We start from the raw sequence: 24,827 nt of genomic DNA on the forward strand, positions 1-24,827 counted from the left end.
CTTCTCATCACTGCATCTGCTCTCATGTGCAGACACAGGTCTGGTTTGTCTTTCAGAGATGTGGTTTTCCAGTAGATAGATGCCTTGCGAACAGTGATACTGGAGCAACCATACCACATTGATTTCCACAAAAGCAATGATTATGTACTTCAGGTACAGAACAGAAGGGTCCTTTGTTCTGCCTTCAATTAACTAACTTTAAAAAGGAGGAAAATAGGTACTGAAACTGAGCCTTGACAAACAAAACTGCTGTATTACATTAATTGTTACGGTTTTCATGAAGCTTTGCAGAAGGAATGAAAAATTGGAGACAATTTTTTTCACTTAAAAACATATGATCTATGCTTTGATAAAATTAGATTTTTAGTTAAAGGAATTTGCAGTCACTAAATGGCGGCTATGAAATAAGTCTCATTTATAACCATCTGCTTTATGGCTTCTGCAGAGACGTATTCCTCAGGCAATGCATCTGAGAACTTTAATGTCATTTTTATCAAAATGGTTTGGTTCTCTACTAATGTTATTAAAACCTCTGATTTTTTTTATTTATTTATTTTTTTTAACTTGAGAGCAGTATCCTACACTTCAAAGAAAGGGTGACTGCTCCTTTTTGTGGGGATTGCCACCGTCACAGCATGCGTCACGGTGCTGTGCCTGTGGCCAGACGTACCAGCAGTGTGTCTTAGCGGTGTATTAGATCATTAATAGAAAGGTCTTACGTTTAGCATGCCCTTAAGGAGGAAAATTAGCATAGTTCCTTTTGTATTACAAAAAAAAAGATTAGGTGGAGGCAAACTAAGAAAATACTGGGGTTTTGTTGTAGTTTCACTTCACTTGGAGGGACAGAGGCCTCAGAGTTTTCTCCCTGGAGCTTGTTCTTGTTTGTGGCCACTTAAATCTGTCCATGGCTGCCAGGCGTTTTTCTCCTTTCCCAGGTTTTAGCGTATGCTGCTGAAATACTGAGTGTTCTCAGTGCCGTTGGCCTTTTCTCCATGAAAGGGGATGTTTTGGGGGAGTACCAAGCGCTGACATTCTCTGTGGTAATGAAGTGGTAGCTTGCAGCCTGACCTTGTATTCTCCCATTGTATTGCCATCAAGATTTTTCCTCTGAATCTTGCATCTGGTTTTTGGGTAGTTTGTATTTATCAGAGCTTACAGTGATAAAGAGAAATGGAGTAAAAGAAGGGGAACTTTGAAGACCAACCTTTGTTTTTTTCCTCGGTGTCTATGCAGTTCTTTCATGGAAATACCAAAAGGGTATTTAATACAAGTGAGCTGACACTTGAATTTTTTTTAGCGTGTGATTGTCTTTTTTTCTTTTGATCAATGAAATAGTTGTAATTAGTTTTAGTGTTTCTAAGCCTTTGAACTGCAGAGTATTCAAGCAGCTTGTTAAAGTGAGGGACTCCAGGGGAACTTTAAAAGTACTCTTCCCTTTTGCACATATTACATGTACACGGGCTTAATGATATCAGGCTGTATCTGGATTTTTTCATTCTGGGCCCCACCTCTTAAACTAATATTTTGAAAAGCTTTGAGAGGTCCCTGGAGTGTAACTGTCTGCACAGCTCAGAGCTTTGCCGCCTAAAGAGGATAAATGCTTTGAAGTCTGTACTAATCCTGACTGCCATTTCCCATATTTCTTGAGATCACTGAGGTAGAATCCTATGGGGAATGATAACTTAGTGTTTTTATAAATACCAACTTGTTTTTTTGTTTATCCCCCTCGGTTGGCTTGGAGGATGGCAAGGAGCCCCTTTCTGCCTCCCTGATCCTACTACTTTTCTAATAAGAAAACAACTTGTTTTCAAGACCGGGGAGAGAAGCTGCCTCTTCTGTGTATGCACAAATGGTGATAAAATATAAAATTGTCACCAGGACTGAGCCGAGCAGGCCCAGGAGATGTGTGGTGGGATTCGGCCCTGGGCTGGTGCAGGCCTCGGCTGGGCTGTGCCCAGGCCGTGAGCTGGGACTGTGCTGGGGTCCTGTGGTGACAAGACAACAAGGAGCATTTCTGTAGGTAGTAAATGAATAGCTAAAGCTACATAGCGTGTGTTGTGTGAGAAATATTGAATCCTGTAGTGAAACGGCTTGTTTTGGTTGAAGTGATGCTGCCTGGGTCCCAGGCTGGGGAAGTGAGGCCAGCAGTTGTTAGCCGAGCAGGTACTGCTGTTACTTCAGGAGCTGTTTTTCCTTGGTTTATTTCTATCTTCTGTTACTTTGAAAAGCTCTATTTTTATCACATGCTCCAGTAGCAGATTTCTGGTTTCTGTTACCCCATGGCAAAGCACTAATGCAGAAAGGGCTGTGGGTAGATTTGATGAGATGCACGGCACTTTGTTTTACTTCCCTTTGTCTAAGCGTGGTCTGCAGGGAGTTATTTTAAGTGAAAACAGAGCACAAATAAAACCATAATAAGCATCAGGTGGGATGAAGCTCAGATGTCTAGGAAGGCCATTTTTTTTTCCTATCAAAAGGAGAAAAAATTATTTTTATTTCATTCTCAGGTAAATAAACATCTGGGACCAGTGAGCACGAAGGGAATGAAATGAAGTTAAATAAGGCATATCCACGGGGGTAAAAATCTGCATAGCGAGTGTTTGGCAGGGAGCTGGAGAGGTTGCTTCTGTTTCCTGTGTCCCTGCTGTAGGGGACACCAGTGGGGAAAAAGTAGCTTTTAAAATCTGGGAGCAGATTACCAAATCAGAGCCAAGCTGTTTCTGAGGTACATCAAATGCAGCAAGGATGGTCCTGGGGCCCAGTGGGAAGCAGCTGCTGGCACTGTCACTGCCACCTCATGGGCATCCCTAGTGCCTGTGGCAGCACAGACTGTGCTGGTGTCTGCCAGGATGTATTCGGGGTCTTCCAGCTCCAGGTTTGTGCTAAGTGGGGTTGATCCTGCATGAGTGGGCAGTGTCCAGGTCAGTGTGATGCAGGGCAAGTGGTGTGTGGGGCAGTCCTCTAGAGGCCTCTGAGATTCCTCTATCTTCACTACTGGTTGCAAGAAATAACTGGAATGGTAGAAATTATAAGCATTAGTAATTAATCCATAAATAACTTTCCCACTTGGAATTAAATATTTATTCCTTTGGAGTCTCACCATTGGTGTAAGTAGATAGTGTTGTCTGGGAATGCAGTGCCCTTTGAGACTCTAAGCAATGTGTTTTTTAAAGTTTTCTGACTGGAGGTGGTAGTGATGCTTTGCAAGAAACAGGGCAGATAATGTGGCTGTGCAAATATTGAAATGAGCATGAATAGTCTGATTATTCTGAAATTATTCAGGTACTCACGACAGTCTCTGCTAAAAAGACCCACAACTGTTCCTTCTCCCTCAATTCCAAACTCTTGCTGTATTAATAATAAAACCCCTTATAGCTGTTTCCATTTAACAATAGAAAAAAATCCATTTAAAGTAAGATACTGCGCTCTACCATGTAACCTGTTGTGGAATGATGAATCACTTCAGGTGATATATTAATCCATTAAATATTTATGGACAAACTGAAATGTATACTTGTAATTACTCAGTTATTGTGCAGAGCTTCATAGATGCATCCCTGTGACAATGACTAATGCTTTTAGGGGTTTCTGTTCATGCTGCCTTTGAACAATTCTTGTATTTTTTCCAAAAAAAAACACCAAGCCACAAAAATTCTCTTTTTCGTTATAGGAATCCGGAAGGTTTGAAGTCACAAGAAGAAAAGGTAGGAGGAATTTTTCTTTCAATGTGCTTGTTGGTGTTGAGTATTCTTACACTGACTTCTTAAAACAAACATGAGTTTACAGACTTGAAAAAGCATACTGCTGCCAGGTTTCAAAGACTGCCTCCTAACACTCACCTGACAGATCTTCGTGTAGCAACTTGTAGATGTATTTCAATGAAAAGTTGCTTTTTCAGAGTGGAATGGCATTACAGGCTTGGGCATGCAAGTCAAAGTTTGGGTGCTGGTGTGATCTAAGCTCTGACCCTGGAACATGTTAGAGAGAAAAAGGCTGAGAAGTCTTTCCATGCATCAGTGTGCTGCAAATCCACTCCAAGACATAGCAGTGTTGAACACAAGTTGTGCAGGTGCTCTGAGCACAGGTCCTGCCCCGCAAACTTCTGCATTAGTAACTAATTGCTGCTGTGAGCAGCTCACTGATGATTCCTGGCAGCTGGGTGAGTATGGGCCATCACAGAGCTCATTCTGGTTATCATTAATTTTGATTTTGTTTAGCAGATGTTTTCCAGATCATGCAGTTGTTTGCCTCATCTGTCTCAGTATAATGTAAAGAGGTTTTAACTACCATTGTTTTATTGTGTATATAGAAAGGTCAGGTTCTCTGTCTTGTCCTCTGGGCAAATAATCCCTTGGCTTCTCTGTTTTTTTTTTTTTTGGCTGTGAACACAGGTCTCTAGACAGGAGCTTTATTGCTCAGTGAGGGTGAGACAGCAGAAGGACTTGAACAATTTAAACATATAGCTGTTGCAAAGGCAAAATCTGGTTAGCTTAGATTTCCAGCATGCATGAGTTTGTCTAAACTTCCATTTTTTCTAGGGAAGAAATTCCATTTTATCAGAGCTCTATCAACGTTAAACTGAGGAGGGACCATTGGTTGTTAAAGTGGCTCTGAGATGCAAAGAACATTTCTTCCTCACAGGTGTCAAGACATTGTTCTAGCTCTGCAGTGTGTGGTGCAATTCATTATTGATGCAGATTGAGTCCAGTCTTGTGCTGGTGTAAATGGGTTTAATGAACAAAACTTCGCAAAAGATTTCTGACTTCAGAAGTTATTTGGAGCTTCATAGCTTGCTTCTGAATGAAGGTAACCAGAATTTCTAGGAATTCAAATAGCAATTTTTGAAAGTAAGTCTGAGTTTATGGGTTATGAAGGTGCTTTGAAAATGTTACTTCAGAAAATCAGGTGTTTGAAGGGCTGGAGACTACCTGGAAGTGAAGAAGGAAATGCTAACATGGTGAATACATGTTGGTCACTAAAAGCTGTGGATTCACCAAGCTGTCTGGGCACGTTCAGCAATGACTAAGGATCTCCCTCTGTGGAGTTGGTCCTCAGTAGTTCCTATGAAATAATTCAACAAAAGCCTCCTTCAGAAGCCTGATGAGTATTAAAATGTTTGCAGAGCAGGTACCACTTCAGGCAAGAAAAGAATATCAGGTGAGTAAAAATGTTTATGCACACAAAAGGATTTAAATTGTTACATGGCAAGATCTGTTTTTTTTTTTTTTCTTTTTCTATTTTTTTCTATAGAATGGTAACTTCTGTATGGATAATGTTTTTTTTCCTAAAGAAACCGGAGTGGACTGGAAGAGGTTGAAGGGTGGAGAGTTTCTTTTTGGAAAGGAGGAAGAACATTGTTCCTTGTCCCTGGTGGAAGAGTTGAATTTGGAAAAAGTTGAAAAATGAAACTTAAAAATATCTAACAAACTACCACAAAAAAGAACATGTAGCAAGCATGCCCTGTTTTCTTTTATCCTGTAGTCATGGATGAGCAAGAGTAATTAAATTTTTTTGCTGAAGCAAGGGGCAATCCTGGCTTACACTCTTCAGAATTTCTTTTTTCTCTTTTGGACAAAAGGTTTGATTTTGTTAGATTGAAGTTTGTTTCTTTCAAAGGAAAAAAAGCCTGGATTGTTGAATGGTCCATGTGTAAACACTGACTCACTGTACTTATTTCCTTCAACAAATAGTCCATTTAATTGATGCTGATGGTCAGTTGTGCCTGGGCTTACAGGGCTGTGTTTATATTAGATGAAAGAAAGATGTGAAAACACTCCTAGCTGTGGATGAGCCTAGTTAAACTGGGATGCATTTGGTTTCCAGCGTCAGGACTGCAAATGCTGGAGAAATTTTGAAGCTGCTCCAAAGCCCATTACAGTCGATGAATGGTTTCCTTTGACTTCCGTGGGCGCTAGATGAACAGTAATTACATGATCTTTTAATTGCTGTGGTACAGAGGGGAGATGCCTCCCTGACTGCAGCTGGCAGCCATCTTCCACTGTGATGTATGAAGACTGATTTCTTTCTGAATTTAAGTGGCAATGGCTGCAGAGCTGTTTTGTTCCTGGGCTGCGTAGCTGGTGTTTGAATATTCTCCTTTTAGACTAAAGATGCTCTGTGAACTGAAAACAAAACAAAAAAACTCATTCTGGTAGTTGATTAGAAGCTGCAACAACACGTTTCCTATATTCAGTTTAATCCCATTAAGTCAAAATTTTGCTTTCAAACATAACCCACTGCAGTTTACATCCGCATTATACTCCTGTAATGGAAAACAGAACATGTTACGAGGCACCAGATTTTGTGATGCTGGGTTTAAAAGGAAAAACAAGAAACCAGCATGTGGTAAATAAGCACAGGGTTTGAATGATATTTTTTTATTACTCTTCTAAACTCAAATCAGGGGGCAAGTTAGAGGAGGCAGACATTTTTTCCAACTAACCATTTCTTTCTTATTCCATTTCTATCTAAATACTTTTCCATTATTTACTCCGTATGTTTATACACCCACACCCCATGCAGTTCTTGCAGAGAGGATGCAGTATTGGCTTCTGTGATGTTTGTTTTCTAGATTGTTTTTGTCTCCCTTACTATCTGCTGGCACCCCAGTGAGTGTGTGTTGAGCAGATGAGCTCCCTTCACTGGAGATGCGTGGGATTTGACCTGGCTGGGCGTGTCTGGGTGTACAGCTCTCTGGTTTCAGGTGTTAGCATGCTAACTTGTGTTTTTACATCAGCTGTCCAGCATAGGGCAGTGCAGAGGTGCAAGAGAACAGGTTGGACACGGCAAACAGGAACAGGGTGTCAGGAAATGCAGCAATTTGTGCTGACTGGGTGGACACGACATGTATTTAGTGGAAAGGAAAGAGAACAGCATGCAGCGGAGAACAGGGAGGCTAAAAGGCTTACAGCAATTCAGAAGTGCTAGACCAAGCTCTGAAGGGAAAGCCCGTGAGCATTTGGCTTGACAGCAGCAGGACTTCATTTCAAAGATGAGTGAGTTTTTTACTATGTAATGAGTATAGATGAACATATGATGCTCATCTGTTCCTGTAAATTAAGGATCACAGAATTTAAGCATGTAAAGGCCATGTACATTCATATCTATCAAATTCTACACGTGCAGCAGAAGGGGTCTCTGGGGGCAGTCCTGACTATTCCAAGCACATAAGGACTAATTCTGTGACTTCTGGAGCTGACAAATGCTCCTGCTGCTGTTGGAAGTGCAGGAATAAAAGATGCTCAGTACTAAGAATGAAGTGTAGGCAGAGTATAACTGTATGGCTAAGTGTATGGATAGTCACATTAAGTATAGAGGCAGATATTCAGCAGACACAAATGAGCAAAGCCACACAATTTAATGGACCACCAGTGCTTTTTATTAGCTGAGGATCTAGCTGAAACACTTAACTTTTAATTTGTTTTTGTTGCTCACAATCATCCATTCAACAAATTAGTGTCAAAAGTTGCTTTTTAAACCATTCAGCCAAGAAATGTTCAAGCAGATTGCTTCCACTCTGTTTGTCCATATAATCTTAAATGAGTTGCAACTCCAAATTTATTCAGACAGATGACATCAAACTACCATAAAAATACAAACTATCTGTTTAGCATTAAAAGGATAAAGCCTTTTCTTTGAAGCATTCACAAGCTCTGTATTGTGGAAGTCCTATTGTATTTTTTTTTTTGTGTTTATTAATGATACACGATCCTCATCATTGTAGTGAGTTTACTAATCACAATGCTGAACAAGAGAACAGAGCACGCCCAAGTTGCTGTGGTTTTACTGAAAGCTCTGGAGCTGCATCAATTAGCAGTGGTGGAAGATCCAGCCAACAGCTTAAGAAATGTTTCATTGCTTGCCACTTGACGTTGCATCTTATGCCTTAGATGAAAAAACAACTCATGGTTATAAAACAGTAATGCCCTTTAGAAATTCTATTGACTTTGTCCTTTCCTTCTGCACATTTCAAATTTCCTCCTCTCCATGGAAGATGAAAGGCTCTCAAAACTTGGCAGGAATGGCAAGTTTCTCTCCTCAGACCCTTCAGGAACACAATGAAGTGATCAGCTGTAATTACTACTGTAGTAAATCACCTATTAATTTTCTATGCCATTGTTCTTTTCCTATTGCTAGAGTCCAATAAACTTGTTTTTGTACCTTAACATCCCCTGGCAAATCAGTAACCGTGACTGTACTGCACTGCTCTTTAGAAACAGCTGTGCTTCTATGATTGTGGCTGTTGGGCAATCCAAATGATGTCCAGATTACATGACACTACACAAATGTGCGTGTTTGTATGTGTATGCTACATGCATATAAAATTGGCACATTCAGAAACATGCCAGCTTTAGCTTTAGGATGTGCTTCAGATGTTCAGAGGAAAGGCTATGTTAAAAATACCTGTTTTGTAGGATCACAAGAACTATTTCCTTGTTTATTGTGCTGATTTTTAAAATTACTCTTTGCTTTAAGCAAAGATTCATGTCTTCATCCATCTGTTCTTTTAATTTTCATAGAAATTTTTATATGCCCTGAAAAATCGAGAGAATGTTTCCAATGAATGGAAATCTGACTGGATATGGATATTTAGGTCAGCGTATTAATGTTAAGCTCTTGTTTTTCTAAGCTTAAACTGCAGTCCCTCAGCATTTTTGTACATTTTGTAACATTGAATCCCACCTGATCATTCTTCACATACATGATACCTACTTTTGCAGTGTCAGCAGGGGAATAGGTAGAAATGAGGGTAAAAATCTTTCCAAGAAACTGCTCAAAACATTTTTCAGCTTGTATTTTATTGTAGAGGCAGGCTAATCCAAATTAGGGGTGGAGAGTGGGCAAAGTTGTTCACTCCCACATATCAACAATGGCATTTAATTATAATTAGATATATTTTGTGGTTCTAGGTGACAGAAGTTAACAGAGGGAGTAAAACCATGCAGATAGGGAAGAACCCACGATAATCAACTCATTTGTTGATGTGTTAGGTGCAGTAAATTAAACAGTAATAGAGATGCTCCTCAGCAGTCTCACCGTGCAGTTGGTACTGTGCACACACATGGAGCTCTGGACAAGGATGTGTGGCTGCCAACACGAGTGGGGAATTGCAGTTCAGCCAGGGAGCTCGAGTTGTCTCAATGAAGCAGTGCTGATCCTGCTGGTCATCTTTTGCTCCCAAATTACTGTTTTTTCATTCATGTGGATTACTTCTGAAAATGTGAGTGCAGCTATGGTTTAGCCTAATGTTGCCAGTAAACGTAGGAAGCCCATTGCATACCCAACTGTCTTACTGCTGGAAGCAGAAGAGCTTTGCAGGCTTAAAGCTGTTGTAAATTGGTACATCAGTTTCTATTTTTAAGTACTTTAGGGCAGAAGGAATAAATTCTGCTCATAGCAGAGTGGGCATGAATGTTGGGGAAGTAAATATAGTATTTGGCTTTGTTAGAGCTGCAGAATGATGCTCCCAAAGGAGCTGCAGCAAAAACTTGAGCAGCAGGAAACCAGGCAGCTGTTACCAGTAGCACAGGAGAAGGAGCTTGTAGGCAAGCTTAGGGTAGTGGCCAGGCTTCACCTCCTTGGATGGGGAGAAGCAGAAAATGGAGTTAAGCCAGAAAACTAACTTTGTGAGAATTTAGAGGGAGATGCAGGAAAACATACATATATGTGTTCCATACTGCTGTTCTTCATAATCCCCGTATAGAGTTTTGAAGCTGGATGTGCCTGAAGGCATCTGTTTTTTCATCTGAATGTAGAATGAACAGTGCTGGTTTGGCAGCAGGATGAGCCTGTTGTGCTGGTGGCCACTGTGCTGCCCATTGCAGCCCTGCTCATCCCTGTCACACCACTGAAGCCATCCTAGTCCCTAATGTGGGGAACAGCTGGGGTATCAGTCAAGTTTGATCTCTTTTCATGCAGAGGAAATTTACTAGAAAAAGGAGGAGAAAAAGATGCAGATCAACCAGGCTTCTCGGAACAGTTAACATCAAAGCAGAATTTACTTGAACAAACTTCTAGCTTCAGGCTACACAAGAATTTTAAGTCAAAAGCATGCAAAAAAGATACCTCCATGCTCAGGAAGCAGCAGGAAACACAACGTGAATTGATGAGCAGGAGGCATTTGCCTTCCAGGTTGGATGCTATTTAGAAACCTCACAAGAAAAATGAGCATATTTCCTGGGGCTAAAAGGAGGGTGGTCTTTTTTTTTTTTTTTTCTCCCTTGGAAAATGCCAAGTGCCACTCCTTTTGGGACGCTTCTGCAGAGTCTGCCCAGTGCCCCCAGCACAGCGTGTAGGGGCACCGCATGCACTCCCCAGCAGAAGAGCTGTCTGGACACGTTGTGGGGCTGTGCTGGTGGTGTTGCTTGCTCCTTCCGAACTGAGATGGATTGGCCTCCTGGTCACCTTCAACCCTCAATTTAGATGAAGACTTAATAGATTAGTTTTATTTCATGGGTCTCTCTCCCTCATTTTTTTTCATCTGATAATCTCTGTGCTCCACAGCCTCTAAATTGCCTGTCTTTCCCCAAGAGATAACTAACTAAGCATTTTTCAGTCCCCTAGCATTCCTTGATTCCACTAGCCTCTCCGTTTCTTCCAGTTACACTAATCACTCCTTTAGAAGATACCAGTATTAATTACACACCTTGTCTTGGCTGCATCTTCCCCCCTCTGGAAGCACTTTTCTTCTCAACCTGACCCACAGAGCATGGCGGGCTTACACTGGTCTTTTAAGACAACTTGACCTTAAGAGAGGGATAGATTTTCAGACAAACAGTCTGTGTTGACTTAAACATCTTTAGCAGCAGCCAGGTTGAAATTCAAAGTGAGATTTTTCCATGTACGTTGGCTGTTGTTCTGGGTGGTGTGTTGCTATTCATGTGAGAAATAAATATTTCACGTAATTATGCTAAAATTGTGGAATTGTACGGGTTGTGAATGACCTTCAAGACCAAGTGTAACCATCAAAATGACCTCCTGAGTTCTGTCATTAAACCATGCCCTGTAGGGCTGAGCTACGTGTCTCAGATACCCTGTGCTTAGCCTTGTACAGTGTCAGCGTTTGGACTCGTACCATTGATTTTTGCCTATCCAGGACCCTCAGCAGCACTTTCCTCACATGGCTCAAGAGTCCTGCCTAGCTTGGTATCATCCACAAACTGATTGTGGGTGCGCTTGATCCCCTCATCCAGCTTGCTGATGGAAATGTGAAACAAAACAGGCCCCATCCTGAGCCCTGAGGAGTGCTGCTGGAGGCTGGCTGGCCCCAGGCCTGGTCACTGGGATTATTTGGGCCCTGCCAGCCAGTTCTTCACCTTGTGACCTGGGCATCTGGCTAAAGCTGTGTTTCTCCAGGAAAATACTGCAGAAACAACACCAAATTCCTTACTAAAATCCAGGCCACCGACATCCACAGTGTCTCCCTCATGTACTAAGTGGGTCACCTTGTCACAGAAGGTGATCACATCAGTCAGGCGGGGCCTGCCCTTCATGGGCCGATGCTGGCTGCATCTTATCACCCACTTGTCCTCTGTGTGCTGACACTAAAAAAGATCTGCTCTGTAACCTCCTCGGGTACCGAGGTCAGAACGACAGGCCTGTAATTCCCCGGATCCTCCTTCCTGCCCTTGTTGTGGATGGGAGTCATGTTGGCTGACCCCCAGACAGCTGGGGCCTCCCCGGCTGCCCAGATCTGCTGGTGAATTATTGGAAGTCAAATGCTGTTCATACACAGAGTATTGCAGGGAATGGAAGTCTCTCCCCATAATGAGAGGGTGTACACTGCTTGCGCACAACACTAAAAGGTGCAAATTTGTTGGAAACCTTCATATTCCAGAGAAGCAGTTAAAAAAAGCTCTATTGTAAGGGTTAAATAAAAACCGGCAGCAGATGTTTCTGATAAAGGCAGTAGAGTGTAGTATGTAAATACTCTTCAACAAGTCAGCTTCTCCAGCATGTCTCAGAAATTAACAAAATAAGCATCTCTGCAGACTTCCAGCCAGAAAGCCCAAAGTCCAGCATCGCTTATGAGCTTAATCAGGTTTTTGAGTCACGATTTTAAATGCGCTGCTGGGCTGCTTAATGTGTAAGGACATGGTATGTTTTCAATTACAGACTTACTAGGTTTCAATATGCCATTTCTTCCCAAACTGAGCTTTTACCATAAGGCAGAACAATTAAGTTAATACTTTTAGTGCTTTAACTTACTGCCCAAGTATGAGATAAACTAAGACACAAATTGCCCTCTTCACGCTCTCTTAGTTCAGGCACTTGTAGCCAGGTGCCTGTGGCCTTCACCTGTGATGGGTGTTGAGCATCAGCCTGGGTGGTGTGAGCTGGAGCAGTGGGGTTTTCAGCAGGGAAGGTGCTGATACTGCCCTCGTATTTTCTCCTGGGGCTACCTGACTTTGTCAGGGCACCAACAAATCGTCACCAAAGCCCACGGGTGGAGAGTGACCTGTGCCGGGGGGTTGGTGCCATAGCCAAGACCCTGGGTGCTTCTGTAGCAAACACAGTGCTTAAATAAGTGACTTTTGAGAGGGTTCTGCTGCAAGTGGTAAAAGTTCCTTTCAGACATTACATTTCTAAGCAAGACTTCAGCTCGGTGATTAGTGTCAGTATATTTTTAATAGGAAGTTATGAGTCTGTAAAATGGTCCGGTTGTTCTCGGTGTTTGGGAGAGAAAAATCTAGTGTGTGTAAGGTAATGCAATTACTTTTCTGAAGGGGTTTTATTATGCACCTAACAGCACATTTACTGTACTTGGTAGACCAAAATAGAACCAGAATAGAATGAATAAGCCATTTTGATCCGTTGGGTAAATAAAACAGTTAAAGCATTTGTAAATATGTATTTAGTCAGCAGAGCTGATTGGCGATTCTGAAAGTGCTCCAGTCTGAGATAAGTAATCCAAGTTTAATAGCCTTCCATAAATATTTCCTTGTTTGTCACGAGGCAGTAGTTATTTATCCATGCCATGCTGCTTGTTTATTGTTTGATGAGATCTTCAGGAGAATATTAGAGCAGTTCATTGTTTTGCATATAGCTGTAAGGCAGCATAACCATTGCTAGTTGCTTTGCTTGTGGGATGGGGTAGAAGGGACAGGCTTCACGTGCGTTTAGCATGAGTGTGGTCCTGGTGTCCTGTCCTCTTCTCCTTCTCCTTTCCAAGTGGTATGTCTTACTCTCACTGCCAATCTTTCAGTTTTCTGAGGTTAAAATGTGCCTTTCTTCTGCTGAACTTCTACCTTCTGTGTGCTAAAGTGCCCCCAAAGATGTGCCATTCGTCAGGGCTGAATCCCTGCCCAGCTGCAATTTCTAATCAAATATAAAACCATTTGGCACTTACTGTGGAATTCATCAAGTTCCATATTTTACCAGAATGAAATTAATATGTGTGAAAAGTGATGCTGGACCTATAGGGCCTATGAATTTCAAAGCCTCTTCCTTCAAAAGGGTAAATTGGAGCCTGGCTTTTAAGTTTGTTCAGCACATTGGCCCAGCTCTGCTGGGTTGTCAGTAAACGACCGTTCCTGGGGTTTGTTGTGTGAAATAGTTGGTAGGAAGGCCATAGATGATATCCATCTTTATATAATAGCATAAAGTTACGCTCTTGCTTGGAAAATAAAAAGTACAAGGGAAAAAAGTGTCATGCTTTCCATCTGCAGAATTGGAAGTCTTTACAAATGTCACTTCTTACAAGATTTCAATTTAGCTTCTCATTGCAACTACAAAGCAGGTGACAATAGTATGCAATGACCCTTCATCTATTTGTTTTGCTTCTGCCATTGAAATTCTTTGATGTGAACTGCCTATAACGTTTGTTCTTTGCTTTTCATATTTGAATGTTTTAAACAACAATTTTTTTTTCTCAGAATTACTTGTCAGATTTTTTTTTTACTATTCTAAGTTTTCTGTTTTTTTTTTGTTTGTTTTTTTCTTTAGTATTCGTTCTTCTTCCCCCCTATTTACTCTCCTAAAATTGTTAGTTTTTCTTAAATTCTATAGAAGTCCTATTTAGTTTCAACTCTTCCTTATTGCCCATTAAGTACATAAGTTCATCAAGCACATTTAGCAGAATCAACATCATGGCAAACTTTACTCCCTGGGATAAAAGTCAGCGAAGCCAGAAATTGGAAGCAGCCCTGTGCAGCCTCTCAGCTGTTATCAGCACGTCTGACTCTGTTGGTACCCGTGTCAGTGAGGGATGATCCATTGCCAGAGACGTTTGTACGGAGAAACAAGGGTTTGTGAACACGGAGGCTTGCTGCAAGGAGAAGAGAGGTGCTGCTGGGTTTGAGGTGGGCGTTTCTGCACCCTGGGCTGGGGAGGATGCTGATGAGATGTACCCAGCATGCAGGAGTCAGGATTTGGGCAGTGTCTCTACAGTGAGGGAAGTTTTCAGCAATAAAATGTCTGTGTGACACATAGAAAACCCTTATGAATGCAGTGTATTATCCTAGCTATACAATAATGCTTCAAACAGTGAAGTTCAGCAGCAGCAGCCGATAATTGGGCTAAATTCTAGATGAGCCCATGATGGGGCTGTGCAGTGGGAGAGCTCACTGCCTCTCTGCTCCACTGAATGCTGATAAGGCTGGCTGGAAAAGTGTGCTGGGTTCTCGAGGCTGGGAGCTCGAGTAGTGCACAGCATCCAGGATCATGGAAAAGTGTGGGAGAAGGCTTGTTATAAAAACAAAGCTGTTTCTGCCTCTGTGGCAGGGTAAGCTGGCCATCCTGGGCTGCAAGAAGTTGAATGGATGTAGAGCTGTGGCGGCTTACTGTGGTCTGTTAGTCTGAAACCAGTGAGGAGCAGCTCCTCGCTGTGAGTCCCAGCATGGGGCATAAGTCCAAGCACATACAGGTACAGTAAATTATCCCTGAAGCCCTGAGTGCTCTCAGTACAAAGCAGCATCTTAATTAGAGGAAAATCTCACATGAAGGTAGCAGTGAAGGGGCAGAGACAACAGAAAGTCCTCTCTTTTCCTTTTGGAAATATCATAAATGCCTCCCACAAAGCTTGGAGGTTTGCATTTGGATGACATCTTGAAATGTATTCACACAGGTCAGCTGGATTAGAGGCATTGCTAAGTGATCGTTTCATTAAGTCCCAGAGTTTGTAATTGCCACTGGGACATCCTAATGCATCTCTGGGAAGTGTGGAAGTGCTGGGGAAGTAACCGGGCTTTGAGCGAACTTCAAAAAGATTTCTCTTTGAACGTGAGACAATGCCGAAAATGACTCTTCGCCACCTTTTAGTGTTCACACAACATAAATAGCATCATCAGAGCAAACCCTTGCTGATCTGTGTCTCAGGATTGTGATCCAGCCTTCAAAGGAAGATTGTTCGTTCATCAGAGCCTGTTTATTTATCACAGCTGCATTGCATCTGATCAGACAACCCCATTGTCTTCCAGGCGTCTTTACCTGAGCACCTCCAGTATTTTAAAACAGAAGTAATAATCGCAGCCCTCTGTCTCTTCTCTCACCCCGCTCCCTTTCCAGCAGGTAGGAGCTGTGTGATTATTTCACGAGGTGATGTTTGCTCACTGGAGGCTGAGAATCTGGCCTCGTCGTGAGAACAGCTCTGCTTGCTGCCCCTGCCCTGCTGCCTGAGCAGCGCCTTTTGCTGGGGTTTTGGTTTTCTGTTTATTTGGAAAACCTGACGCGTTGTTTTCAGCTGTATGTATGGCAATTAGCAGAATGAATGACATAGCAAACACACTTTATTGTATTAATTTAACAACAGGAACCTGATGAAAAGCAATAAAAGTACCCAACTCGTTTTCCTTTGTATGTAATATTGTCTCAGCACTCGGGCAGCACCCTCCCCTTTTCAGAGTTCTCATTTTACGTGCGTGGTTTTGCAGCAATAAGTTCCAGACCTTCCTTAAACCAAGCCTATCGCTCATTGTTTCAGCGTGTTCCCATGGGACAGCAGGACTTCTGTCAAAGCAGCAGTGGTGTTGCTTTTGGGAAGCTGACTCAGAACAGGAGAGGACGAAGGGGAGCGGGGCCGTGCGTGTCCCCATCGCTGCTGCCGACGGCAGCGGCTCTCTGGGGAGAGGCAGCTCCAACAGGACAGCTGTGAACATCCAGCCGCTCTGTCAGAGGGAACTAGGCGCCGTGCACTTAATTTAGACGTTAAATCTTTTTTCTTCCCACAAGCAAGCACTTCTTTGCTGGCAGTTCCTCTGCTGCTTTGGAAGGAGAGATTTTCCTTGCAGACCCCTGTGTTGGGCAGGGCTCCCGGGATGAGGTCCCTCTGGCTGTCCTGAAGCCTGGTGAGCCCATGGTGGGGCAAGACACAGAGTCTGTGTCCTTGGTAGCTCCAAGGGTGCCAGGTATCTATGGAGTTCAACATAGCTGGTCAGAAATGCTCTGTTGTGTTTGCAGCTATGGGGGAAAGAAAAAGAGAGAAAAAAAATTTAGCTCACCCGTGCAAAATCTCATTGGCAATGTGTAATTTGTAAAGCCACCCCCTAGCTGTAGCTAAATTCCTTATAAGCAAGAATAAGATGGAATTAATAGAACTAATAGCTTTTAAAGCTGGGACCCGTGCTGACAAATACAACAAAGTCCAACTTTTTAATTAATTTCCAGTGAGAAAGGATGAGTTTGGATTCTGTTTCTTTACAAAGATGAAGCTCAACATCGTTTATATCTGTAGCAAAGCAAATTCCTCATCAGTTATTGCTACAAATGCTGCTGTAAAGGTAACTGAGTTGTTTTCCATAAATATTGCCTGTGCTAGTATTTTTTTAATTACTCATCACCTATGCTAGTATTATTTTTCAGTTCCTGGAAAGATTCCTGGTGCCACCAATGGCACCGTCATTTTCCCTTAAGGCATCCTATATGGCAGAAGGATCTCAGGTTTCCATGGATGTACCGAGGAGCTACTGGGAAAGCTCTCTAAAAGCAAAAGGTTGAGTTTCTTTTAATAGGATTCAGTTAGTCCTTGGAGAGGACACACAAATTTTCCTTTTAAAATTAAGATAGAAATCTGTGTTCTCTCTGCCCATTATTTATCGGGTAGTAGGATATGAAAGCCAAGGCTTGTAGGGAGAAGAAATATCTTTTGTTAGGCCAACCGAGATAGGAGGAAGCCGGGGAAATGGTTGAGCACGGGAGCAGTTTGTCAGGTCTAGAACGTTAATGGCAATCGTCAGATAGCGGATTCCAGCTCTTTATTCTTGAACAGAACTTGCTGATTTAAAGTTGCTGTAAACACAGTCTGCTCTCTTTCCTCGCTATCAGAATCTAATTATGTGTGTTTGCCAGCTATTATGATAAAAATGACTTTCAAGTCTCCCTTCCTTATCTCCCTTGTCTGTTATTTTTAATCTTTCCTTTTTGGGTGAAAAAAAAAAAAAAAAAAAAAAAAGACAGTTTTGATGAGTAGTGTTTAACTTTAGGACTTCAGAAAATACTCAGATCTGGCAGCCAAGGCTTTGGGGGAACACTGTCATGGTGGGATGTCACCAGAACTGAGACCGCAGCAGATTTCTACTTGGCGCTTTATTTCCCTTATGCTTTAGCATTTAGGTGTGATATTTTGGATTTTCTTTCTGCTGGCGGTGTGGGGACCAGTGGCTGTCTGCTAGGGTTGAGTGGCAAGATCCCGCTGTCTTCTAGGGCATGGGGCTGGGGTCCTGTCTGTGTGTGAGGAGCGTGGATGCTGGCAGGGGGCTGCAGCTGGGTGACCGGGCTGTAGCACGGGGTCTGCGTCAGCAGACTGGGGTAATATTCCTCCTGGAGCTGGCTCCTATCTGAGAGGCTGTCAGAAATGAAAATTCAGGGAGCAGATCCTCAGGCGGCGATGGATTTGGCCGCGGGTGATGCCACGTTTGTGGATGCAGCTCCGTGCCCGCAGGCGCAGGGCGCGCGGCCAGGCTGGGCAGCGCTGCCAGCTGGCACCGGGGTGGTAGCCACAATTCTCTGCCTGCACCTCCTCCCGGGACCTCACTCAGGATTTAATCAGAATTAATTCTGGTAGAAGAAGTTAAAAAGTAATAATCACTTCTTCAGCCATGTTCTTAGGTATTTTTTCCCCTTAAGATTTTCTTCTGCATCTGCTGATAGGAAAAAGCGTGTAAAAGCATGACTCACTGCAATGCTAACATCGCCAGAGCTGAGACAATTTTCAAGATAAAATCTACTGAAAGCTAATTATCATAATATTTAACTTCATAATGCTAGCACAAATGTCAGTCCCGTGTAAGCCCGTCGTGCCTGTCCCTACAGAGCAGTGGGGAATCCTTCAGGTCCCGGTTAGGGTTCAGCCTGAGCGCGCCGCAGCTCGTCGCTGCCTGCTGGGGGCTGGGGCACTCTGTCAGCCTTCCCCATCCAGCCCAAATGGCTCTGATGAGCTCCAAGTAATTAAAACAGCATGCGTATATTAGAGAAGAAAAAAAGGCAAGACACTGAAGTAGCAGATTACCCTCCAAAACTGCAGTGTAGCTTTTTGTGTTTTTCTTGTAATTGTCGCTTCTTCTGTGATTTTTTTTCCCCGGTGTTTGCATTTTGTTTTTAAGATTAAGAGCCCAGAAAAGTGGTTGGTGCTCTGAAGGATGTGAGCTGTGCCCCTGTCCCTGGCACTCTATGTCCATCGGTGTCGTGGTGGCTTTTGCAGAAGCAAGCCAAAGTGCCATGGATTTGACTCTTGGTGCCTGAGAGACTTCATCTGTTCTGGTGCTTCCAGGAGCAGAGCAAAGCAGAGATTTATGAGGGTGGCTAAAAATACTCCTATTGATTCCTGGAGCTATATTAGCCTGAGTGATTTGGTACGCTTTACTTTCTCTGTGTGCAAACCTCATTTGGTTGCTATTTTGTGCCTTTGTCATGATTTTAGGGAGGCAAGTTTAAAGGGAAAGTAATATCCATTGATCTGATACAAGTTGTAAGTGGGAATCCAGGCACCGCTTTGGAGATGCTGGTGCCTCCATTACACATAACTCCGACTCTTTGTCCCATATTAGCAAGGATGTGGATTTACCGGATTTGTGTTATTTATTTGGTCAGTAAGTTGCATCATCAGGTCAGGCTGTAACCAATAACTAAACCCTACCCTTGGTCTTCAGGTTGGAGACCCCGAGATGCATCTCGGCTGTTCAGAGCCTCATAACTCTAGCTGAAGTCTCTGGGATTCAAAAATAATTCAACTCCTATTTACACAATTTTGAAAATAACAGGAATTAGCAGGAATTTCTCGTATCTTTATTTTGACTGCGTATATGTTCTTGGATGGATTTCAGAGTTTCATGTTGAGTTTATTTTGAACGTGGCCTTTTTATCCTAAAAGCCACTGTATTATCTTTATCACAGCACGTAACCTTTCTCATGTGCGAAGTGGGGATAACACGCAGTAAACTTAGAAACATTGCGTGGGGTGGGGAAAGTATTTTGGTACCTTTAAAATAAAGCTGTTAGAGAAACTGTGTGCGTGTGTGCCAGCAATATACCCTGCGCTGGCAGGCGACAGCTTTCTGACTAAGTTCAGGAGATGACACTGAGTCAGTGACAGATCACAGCGAGCTGCTAAAAATACCCACAGGCTGGGGACCTGGGCTTAGGGCACTGGGCAAGGGCAGCTGCCTGCCGTGCTCCTCTGTCCCTCACCCAGCAGAGCTCCTCTCCTGGTGTGGTTCCTCCTTTCTCAGACTGAAGCCTGCCCGATGCTGTCCAATATTCAATGTTAATCATATGGAGACATCAGTTTTTTGGGGGAACCTAGTGAAAATCAAAACCGAAGCTGTTTATTTCTGGCCTTGTGTTGTCTGTCCTGGCACACGTCAGTGATGCTGGAGGAGCTTGGGTCTGACCCAGGCTGCTGCTCAGGCTGCCCTTGGCTGTGCTTTGCTTCCTACAGATCCCAGCCCTTCAAAATGCTGGTCCTGCTGGGCTGAGGCTGCAATACTGCATCACGTGCAGGCGGGCAGAGAAGGCCATTCTTCAAGTCTTCTTAGAAAGAGCTTTCAGGCTTTCTTGTAAATTTATTGGCTAAGGGCAAGTTGAATTGGAGCCCTCTTGAAAGAGGAGGAGCAGCAGAATGAGAAGGCTGCCAGAGAGCCTGCATGATGCTGGGAAGGAAATGCTGACAGGAGGCACAGGAGGGTCAGGAAGATGTAAGTCCTGTCCTGTGGCAATTAATGTGAGAGACAGGGTTGTTTCAAAATAAAATAAAAAGAAGAAAAGACCCAGATACTTCAGAGGAAAAAGCCCTGGGTCTCATCTGTTGTACTGATCTAAATCTTGCTTGAATTGTTCATTCATGGAGGTGAGGCTGTGGCTGTAGGACGCCGGAACCTAAGAGCTGGATTTGCTTTCTAGAAAAGTTATTTACTGGCGCTTATTGGTGCTTTCCACTCTTTCTCCTCCGTGTGCTTTTGGAGCAGGTGGTTTTCCTGTTGAAGAACTCTGAATATGGTTAGAGTAAAGCTCGACATCCTCAGGTGCGCTCATCAAAGCAAATATAAAGGGAAGGCTGAGGCGTTTTAGCATCAGCACCCCACAGCGGGTGCTGGTGTCCATTTAAAGCTGAAAGACAGCAGTGTGCTCCTGTCCTCGGGGTGCTGCCACTCTCACTTCAGCACGGGAAACCTGTCCTGACCCAAAGTCCCCCGGGAAGCGTGGCCCCCTTTCAATCCCCTGCAGCATCGCCGTGTGCCGGAGCCGCCTGTGCTCCCCAGCCCGTTGCACTGGCTGCTGTGGCACTGGTAAGAGTTGTGTGCCTGGCTGGGTTTGCAAATTTGGCCTTTAGCTGCTTGCTCTCCCGTTCTGCTGACGGCCGGAGAGATCATGCAGAACGTACAGCGGGACGTGGTGGTGTGCCATGAATAATTATGGAGCGCCTGGTTTGGTCTACTGCTTGAGCCAGGTTTGAGAGGCTGCCTTCATGGGGATGGTGCTACGGAGCCTCTGCTGCATCAGGGGTGATTTTAAAGACAGAAGTGATGAAATTCAGCATCTCAGTGCCTTTGAGGACCAGCACCTATACCCTATTGTGCTGGATCTCTTTGCACCCATCCAGTGGCACTCCCCACGTGTAACGCGTAGCACCAAGTGTGCTGGAGGTGTCTTCGGAGGAGAACTCCGTTGTCAGAATCAGACCGACTGTTCTGTTTAGCTGAGCGGAATTATTTCTGATGGATGTTTCTGTGGTGTGGACCAGCCTCGGATGACTTTCCTCTGTGCCTCGCCGCGATGCACCGCGCTGCGAAATGGCTTCTTTCAGCTCTCTCTGGGGAAGGCTGTGCTGTACGCTGAGCGGGAGATGAGATCGCAAGGTCTGCACTTATCTTCCCTGAAATGTTTTTTACTGTTTTTTAACAGCCCAAAGTAACTGTTACCCTGATATTCTGTAGCGACTTTTTTTAAAGATAGGGAGATTTCGTGAATACCATAGCACCGAGGCAATACTCTACAGCTGATATCTGCAAAATCTCGTCGGTTTTGTATTTCATTTCAATTGATCCTTCTCATCACTGAAGGTTTTGGTTTAGGCTGAGAGAAGAGATGTGTGTACCTGTAATACCGAGCCAGGAAGGAAGAATGTGTGTATGTGAGCTGCTGGCTGCCCACCTGTAGGAGCTGGGACAAAACTGAAGCCTTTATGGATTTGTCCATGGTCACGGTGAACACGGGAAAGGGCATGGAGAAGCATGGGCACGAGTAGATCACGAGCACAGCTCCTTATCTAGAGCTTGCGAAGATTTTGCCTCATATAACTCATCCTGCTCTGTCCTTCCTATCTCTCCCTCAGCTTTGCAAAATGTATTTCACGTACACAGTGTCTCTCTGCTTGAACCAGTTATCTGGCTCTCAACAGCTACTTACTCTTTCAAAGTACTCCATTACTGCTAGGATTTGATTTTTATATACACACAATCATTTTGCTATTGTGCTGGTTGTGTGTGGCTGCAGAGGCAAGAGCACCTTACCTCTCTGCCTGCCCGTCCGCCCCTTCTCTCGTGGCAGTATCAATATTTCTGTACCTGGTGGTAAAATTAATTAAATTGTTCTCTATTTATGAACTACTTTATTGCTTTAATTATTTATCGCTTCTGCAGCTAATTTGATTCAGGCAATATTTAGTTCTGTTTCAGTAACTTTTCATTTTGAAAACAAACTGCTGGTTCGAATTCATTGGCATTAACAGCCTGTTATTGATTAGTTTGGCCTCACGCTGTGTGATGAGGAACGAGTGGCTGTATGCCATGCGGAGCCTCGAGACCTCAGTGTTAGCAGCAAGTTAAGCCGTAGCTTTCTGGGAATGGTTGGGATACTTTGGGAAGTGTATGAAGACTCACTGATGCTTAAGGATGGTCAAACCCCCTCAAAAATTTCTGTGACTCGAGCTCGTCTTTACAGGGAGGAATAAAGTAAGGGATGCAGTAGTAAAAAATCGCAGTACCTCCTCCCACTTCTGTACATCAGTCACGGCAATGAGATGTTTGCTGCAGAGGTTTTTTCATGGTCGATAGTAACATCTGTAGTGGTGAATGCAGCCCTGCCAGGCTGTGTCTCTTAAGCTCTGCTCTCCATTTTGAAGAGCTTAATTTCAAACCCATTAAAACCAAAGGGAGGTTTCCTCTTTCACTTGTACTCATTTCATGCCGTATCTCCAGTAATGACTCGTGAGCCTTTCTCTGTATCGTTATATTCTGCTGACTCGTTATGATTGAAAAGCCTCAGGAACTCTGTCCTCATATCCAGGAGGTTAAATACCTTCTCTTCTAGCGTCTCTGGTTACCTGCAAGAAAGGCTCAAGGGCTACACTTGAAAGCAGAAAATGAAGGTCTTGTTTGTAAATTAGTTCAAGGGCAGTTTGAAGAGTGTTTCTGGAGGGACAGGAGCTTTTCTCTTCATACCAAAGGGGTATGGCTTGCATTTAGTGCTTCTACCATAAACATAACTCTGGTTTTGGTGAGCTGTGCCCAAAGGCCGAGGAAATGGGCCTGTACCCAGGGGGCTGCACAGACCACCAGGGACACAGGCCCTGGCGGTGTCTGACCAAGCAGTGGATGCTGGGAGAGCACTGGTGGGCACTGGGAGAGCACTGGTGGGTGCTGGGAGAGCACTGGTACCGATGGGGTTTGGGGCAGGTACACAGTGTGCGGCTCGTGGGCAGCGTGTGGGCCGCAGGGCCTTGTTGTAGAGCCCCTGCTGCCAGGTCTTCGAGCCTCTCAGGTCGCCAGGGGATAACAAAAATTCCACCCTTGAGCTCCTGTGTGGAAAAGCGAAGGGCTGGGGGAGCTTTGCCTGTAACCCCCTCTTTCTCTGGATGAGCATCCTCTGTGCACTCCATCCTACGGCGTGGTGCTCTTGGCACAAGCAGCCCTACGGAGCAGCTGCCGTGGCTCCAGCCAGAGAGAACCACGGCAAGCCTGGAGCGCTCGCGTTGAATCTCCAGGGATGAAGGGGCTTTATTAAAAATATAAGATCATTATCGCTAATCTTGAAAGTGGACCGGTGCATTTAACATATATAATTATAAACTTTCAAACAAGATGATTTCATCTGGCGGAGCATCTGGGAATTGTTTTTTCATTATTGCATTTCAAAGAGTGAAAAACCTTCCCGTTCTCTCGGAGGATTTTATGGGATTACTTACTGCTGTTTGCTGTTATGTATTCCTGCGAATGTTTGCATAATTATGCTCGTCTCTAATTCATTCTGCTTCCTTTTGGGGGCAGATTGCACTGTGTTCCCTGGCACTGTGCTGGGATGGTCCCTTTCAAATGGCAAGGAAAATGGGAACAGGCTTTTCCCGTGGTCAGTCTGAAAAATGCCCTGGCAGCGTGTGCAGGAGCGTATTGGTGCCCAGGGTATTTGCTAGCACAATCCATTTGTGAATAACCAGACTGAGAAAATCACCCAATAAAATGATTTGCATGAATATTTCCAGCATGAAATGCAATAGTAAACACACACTGCCCTATTTTCATCTAAAATTGTCTAAATTCCCTTCAAAGCCCCTGACAGGAGGTCATGCTGTCCAGCAGCAGCTCTGACTGCTCGTTCACAGGGATGAGGTGAAAAAAGAGCTCTCCGGTCCTGCTGACTGAAATATTTTGCTTCGTGAAGGATGTGCTTTCTCAGTACGGCTTGTAAGATGAATGGAACAGTCAAAAGTTGCTATCAGAGTGTGTTTTTACCTGATAAGAACAGATTTGGGTTTTCAAAGTAAGGAGCTATTGGCATGATCTGTTCAGTGACAACAACCGATCTCGACTTTTCCCTTAGAATAAAACCCAGTAAAGGCAAAACCAAGACATCTACATTTCAAATTACTAAGTAAGGACTTAATTTCGTCCTCTCCTTCTTCCTAATCCTAACTTTTATAGAGAAGCTTCCCTCTTCTGGCTGTACTGGGGGAAATGTTGGTTGCTGTGGCCCAGGGATATTGTCACAGACATTTAAAGTCCAGTCCTTGAAGAAGAACCAGGGCAAATGGACATAAGAAAAAGGCAGAAGGGCGTTAGTGTGGTGCTTCTAGGCATGTTGCTTAGGAAGCATGGGTGTATTTGCCATGCTACAGTCCAATGTATGGCAGCACTGGGCTTTTGAGGTGGGGTTTTTGCTCTCTGTTCACAGACTTTTGGCATTGTAGCAACTAGAAGTCCTTGTGAGTGACGCCAGGCACTTTGCAGAAGGTGGAGTGGCAGGGACGGGGAAGGAAAAGCTTGGGAAGGAAACCAACGCATGGAAAAGAGGCTTGCTTCTGGTACAGGTAGGATTTAGCCCAGATGCTTGGAGATGGCACTGCTGGGGTGTCTCTGTTTAATCAGGATGCTCTGGGGCTCCTGGTTCTTCTCTCTCTAATG

At 43.8% G+C, this 24,827-nt stretch overlaps 1 protein-coding gene across 6 annotated transcripts in view; it reads left to right on the top strand.

Annotated features, from left to right (window-relative positions):
* Positions 1-24,827, top strand: part of FSTL4 (follistatin like 4) — a 276,166-nt gene that overhangs the window by 82,407 nt on the left and 168,932 nt on the right. For all 6 annotated transcript variants that reach the window (XM_032196664.1, XM_032196669.1, XM_032196665.1 and 3 more), the window contains one exon: positions 3,671-3,704. In XM_032196664.1, coding sequence (XP_032052555.1) covers positions 3,671-3,704 — 34 coding nt within the window. The remainder of the gene's footprint in view (positions 1-3,670; positions 3,705-24,827) is intronic.

This window comes from Aythya fuligula, chromosome 14 (genome assembly GCF_009819795.1).
Source record: "Aythya fuligula isolate bAytFul2 chromosome 14, bAytFul2.pri, whole genome shotgun sequence".
Taxonomy (NCBI): domain Eukaryota; kingdom Metazoa; phylum Chordata; class Aves; order Anseriformes; family Anatidae; genus Aythya; species Aythya fuligula.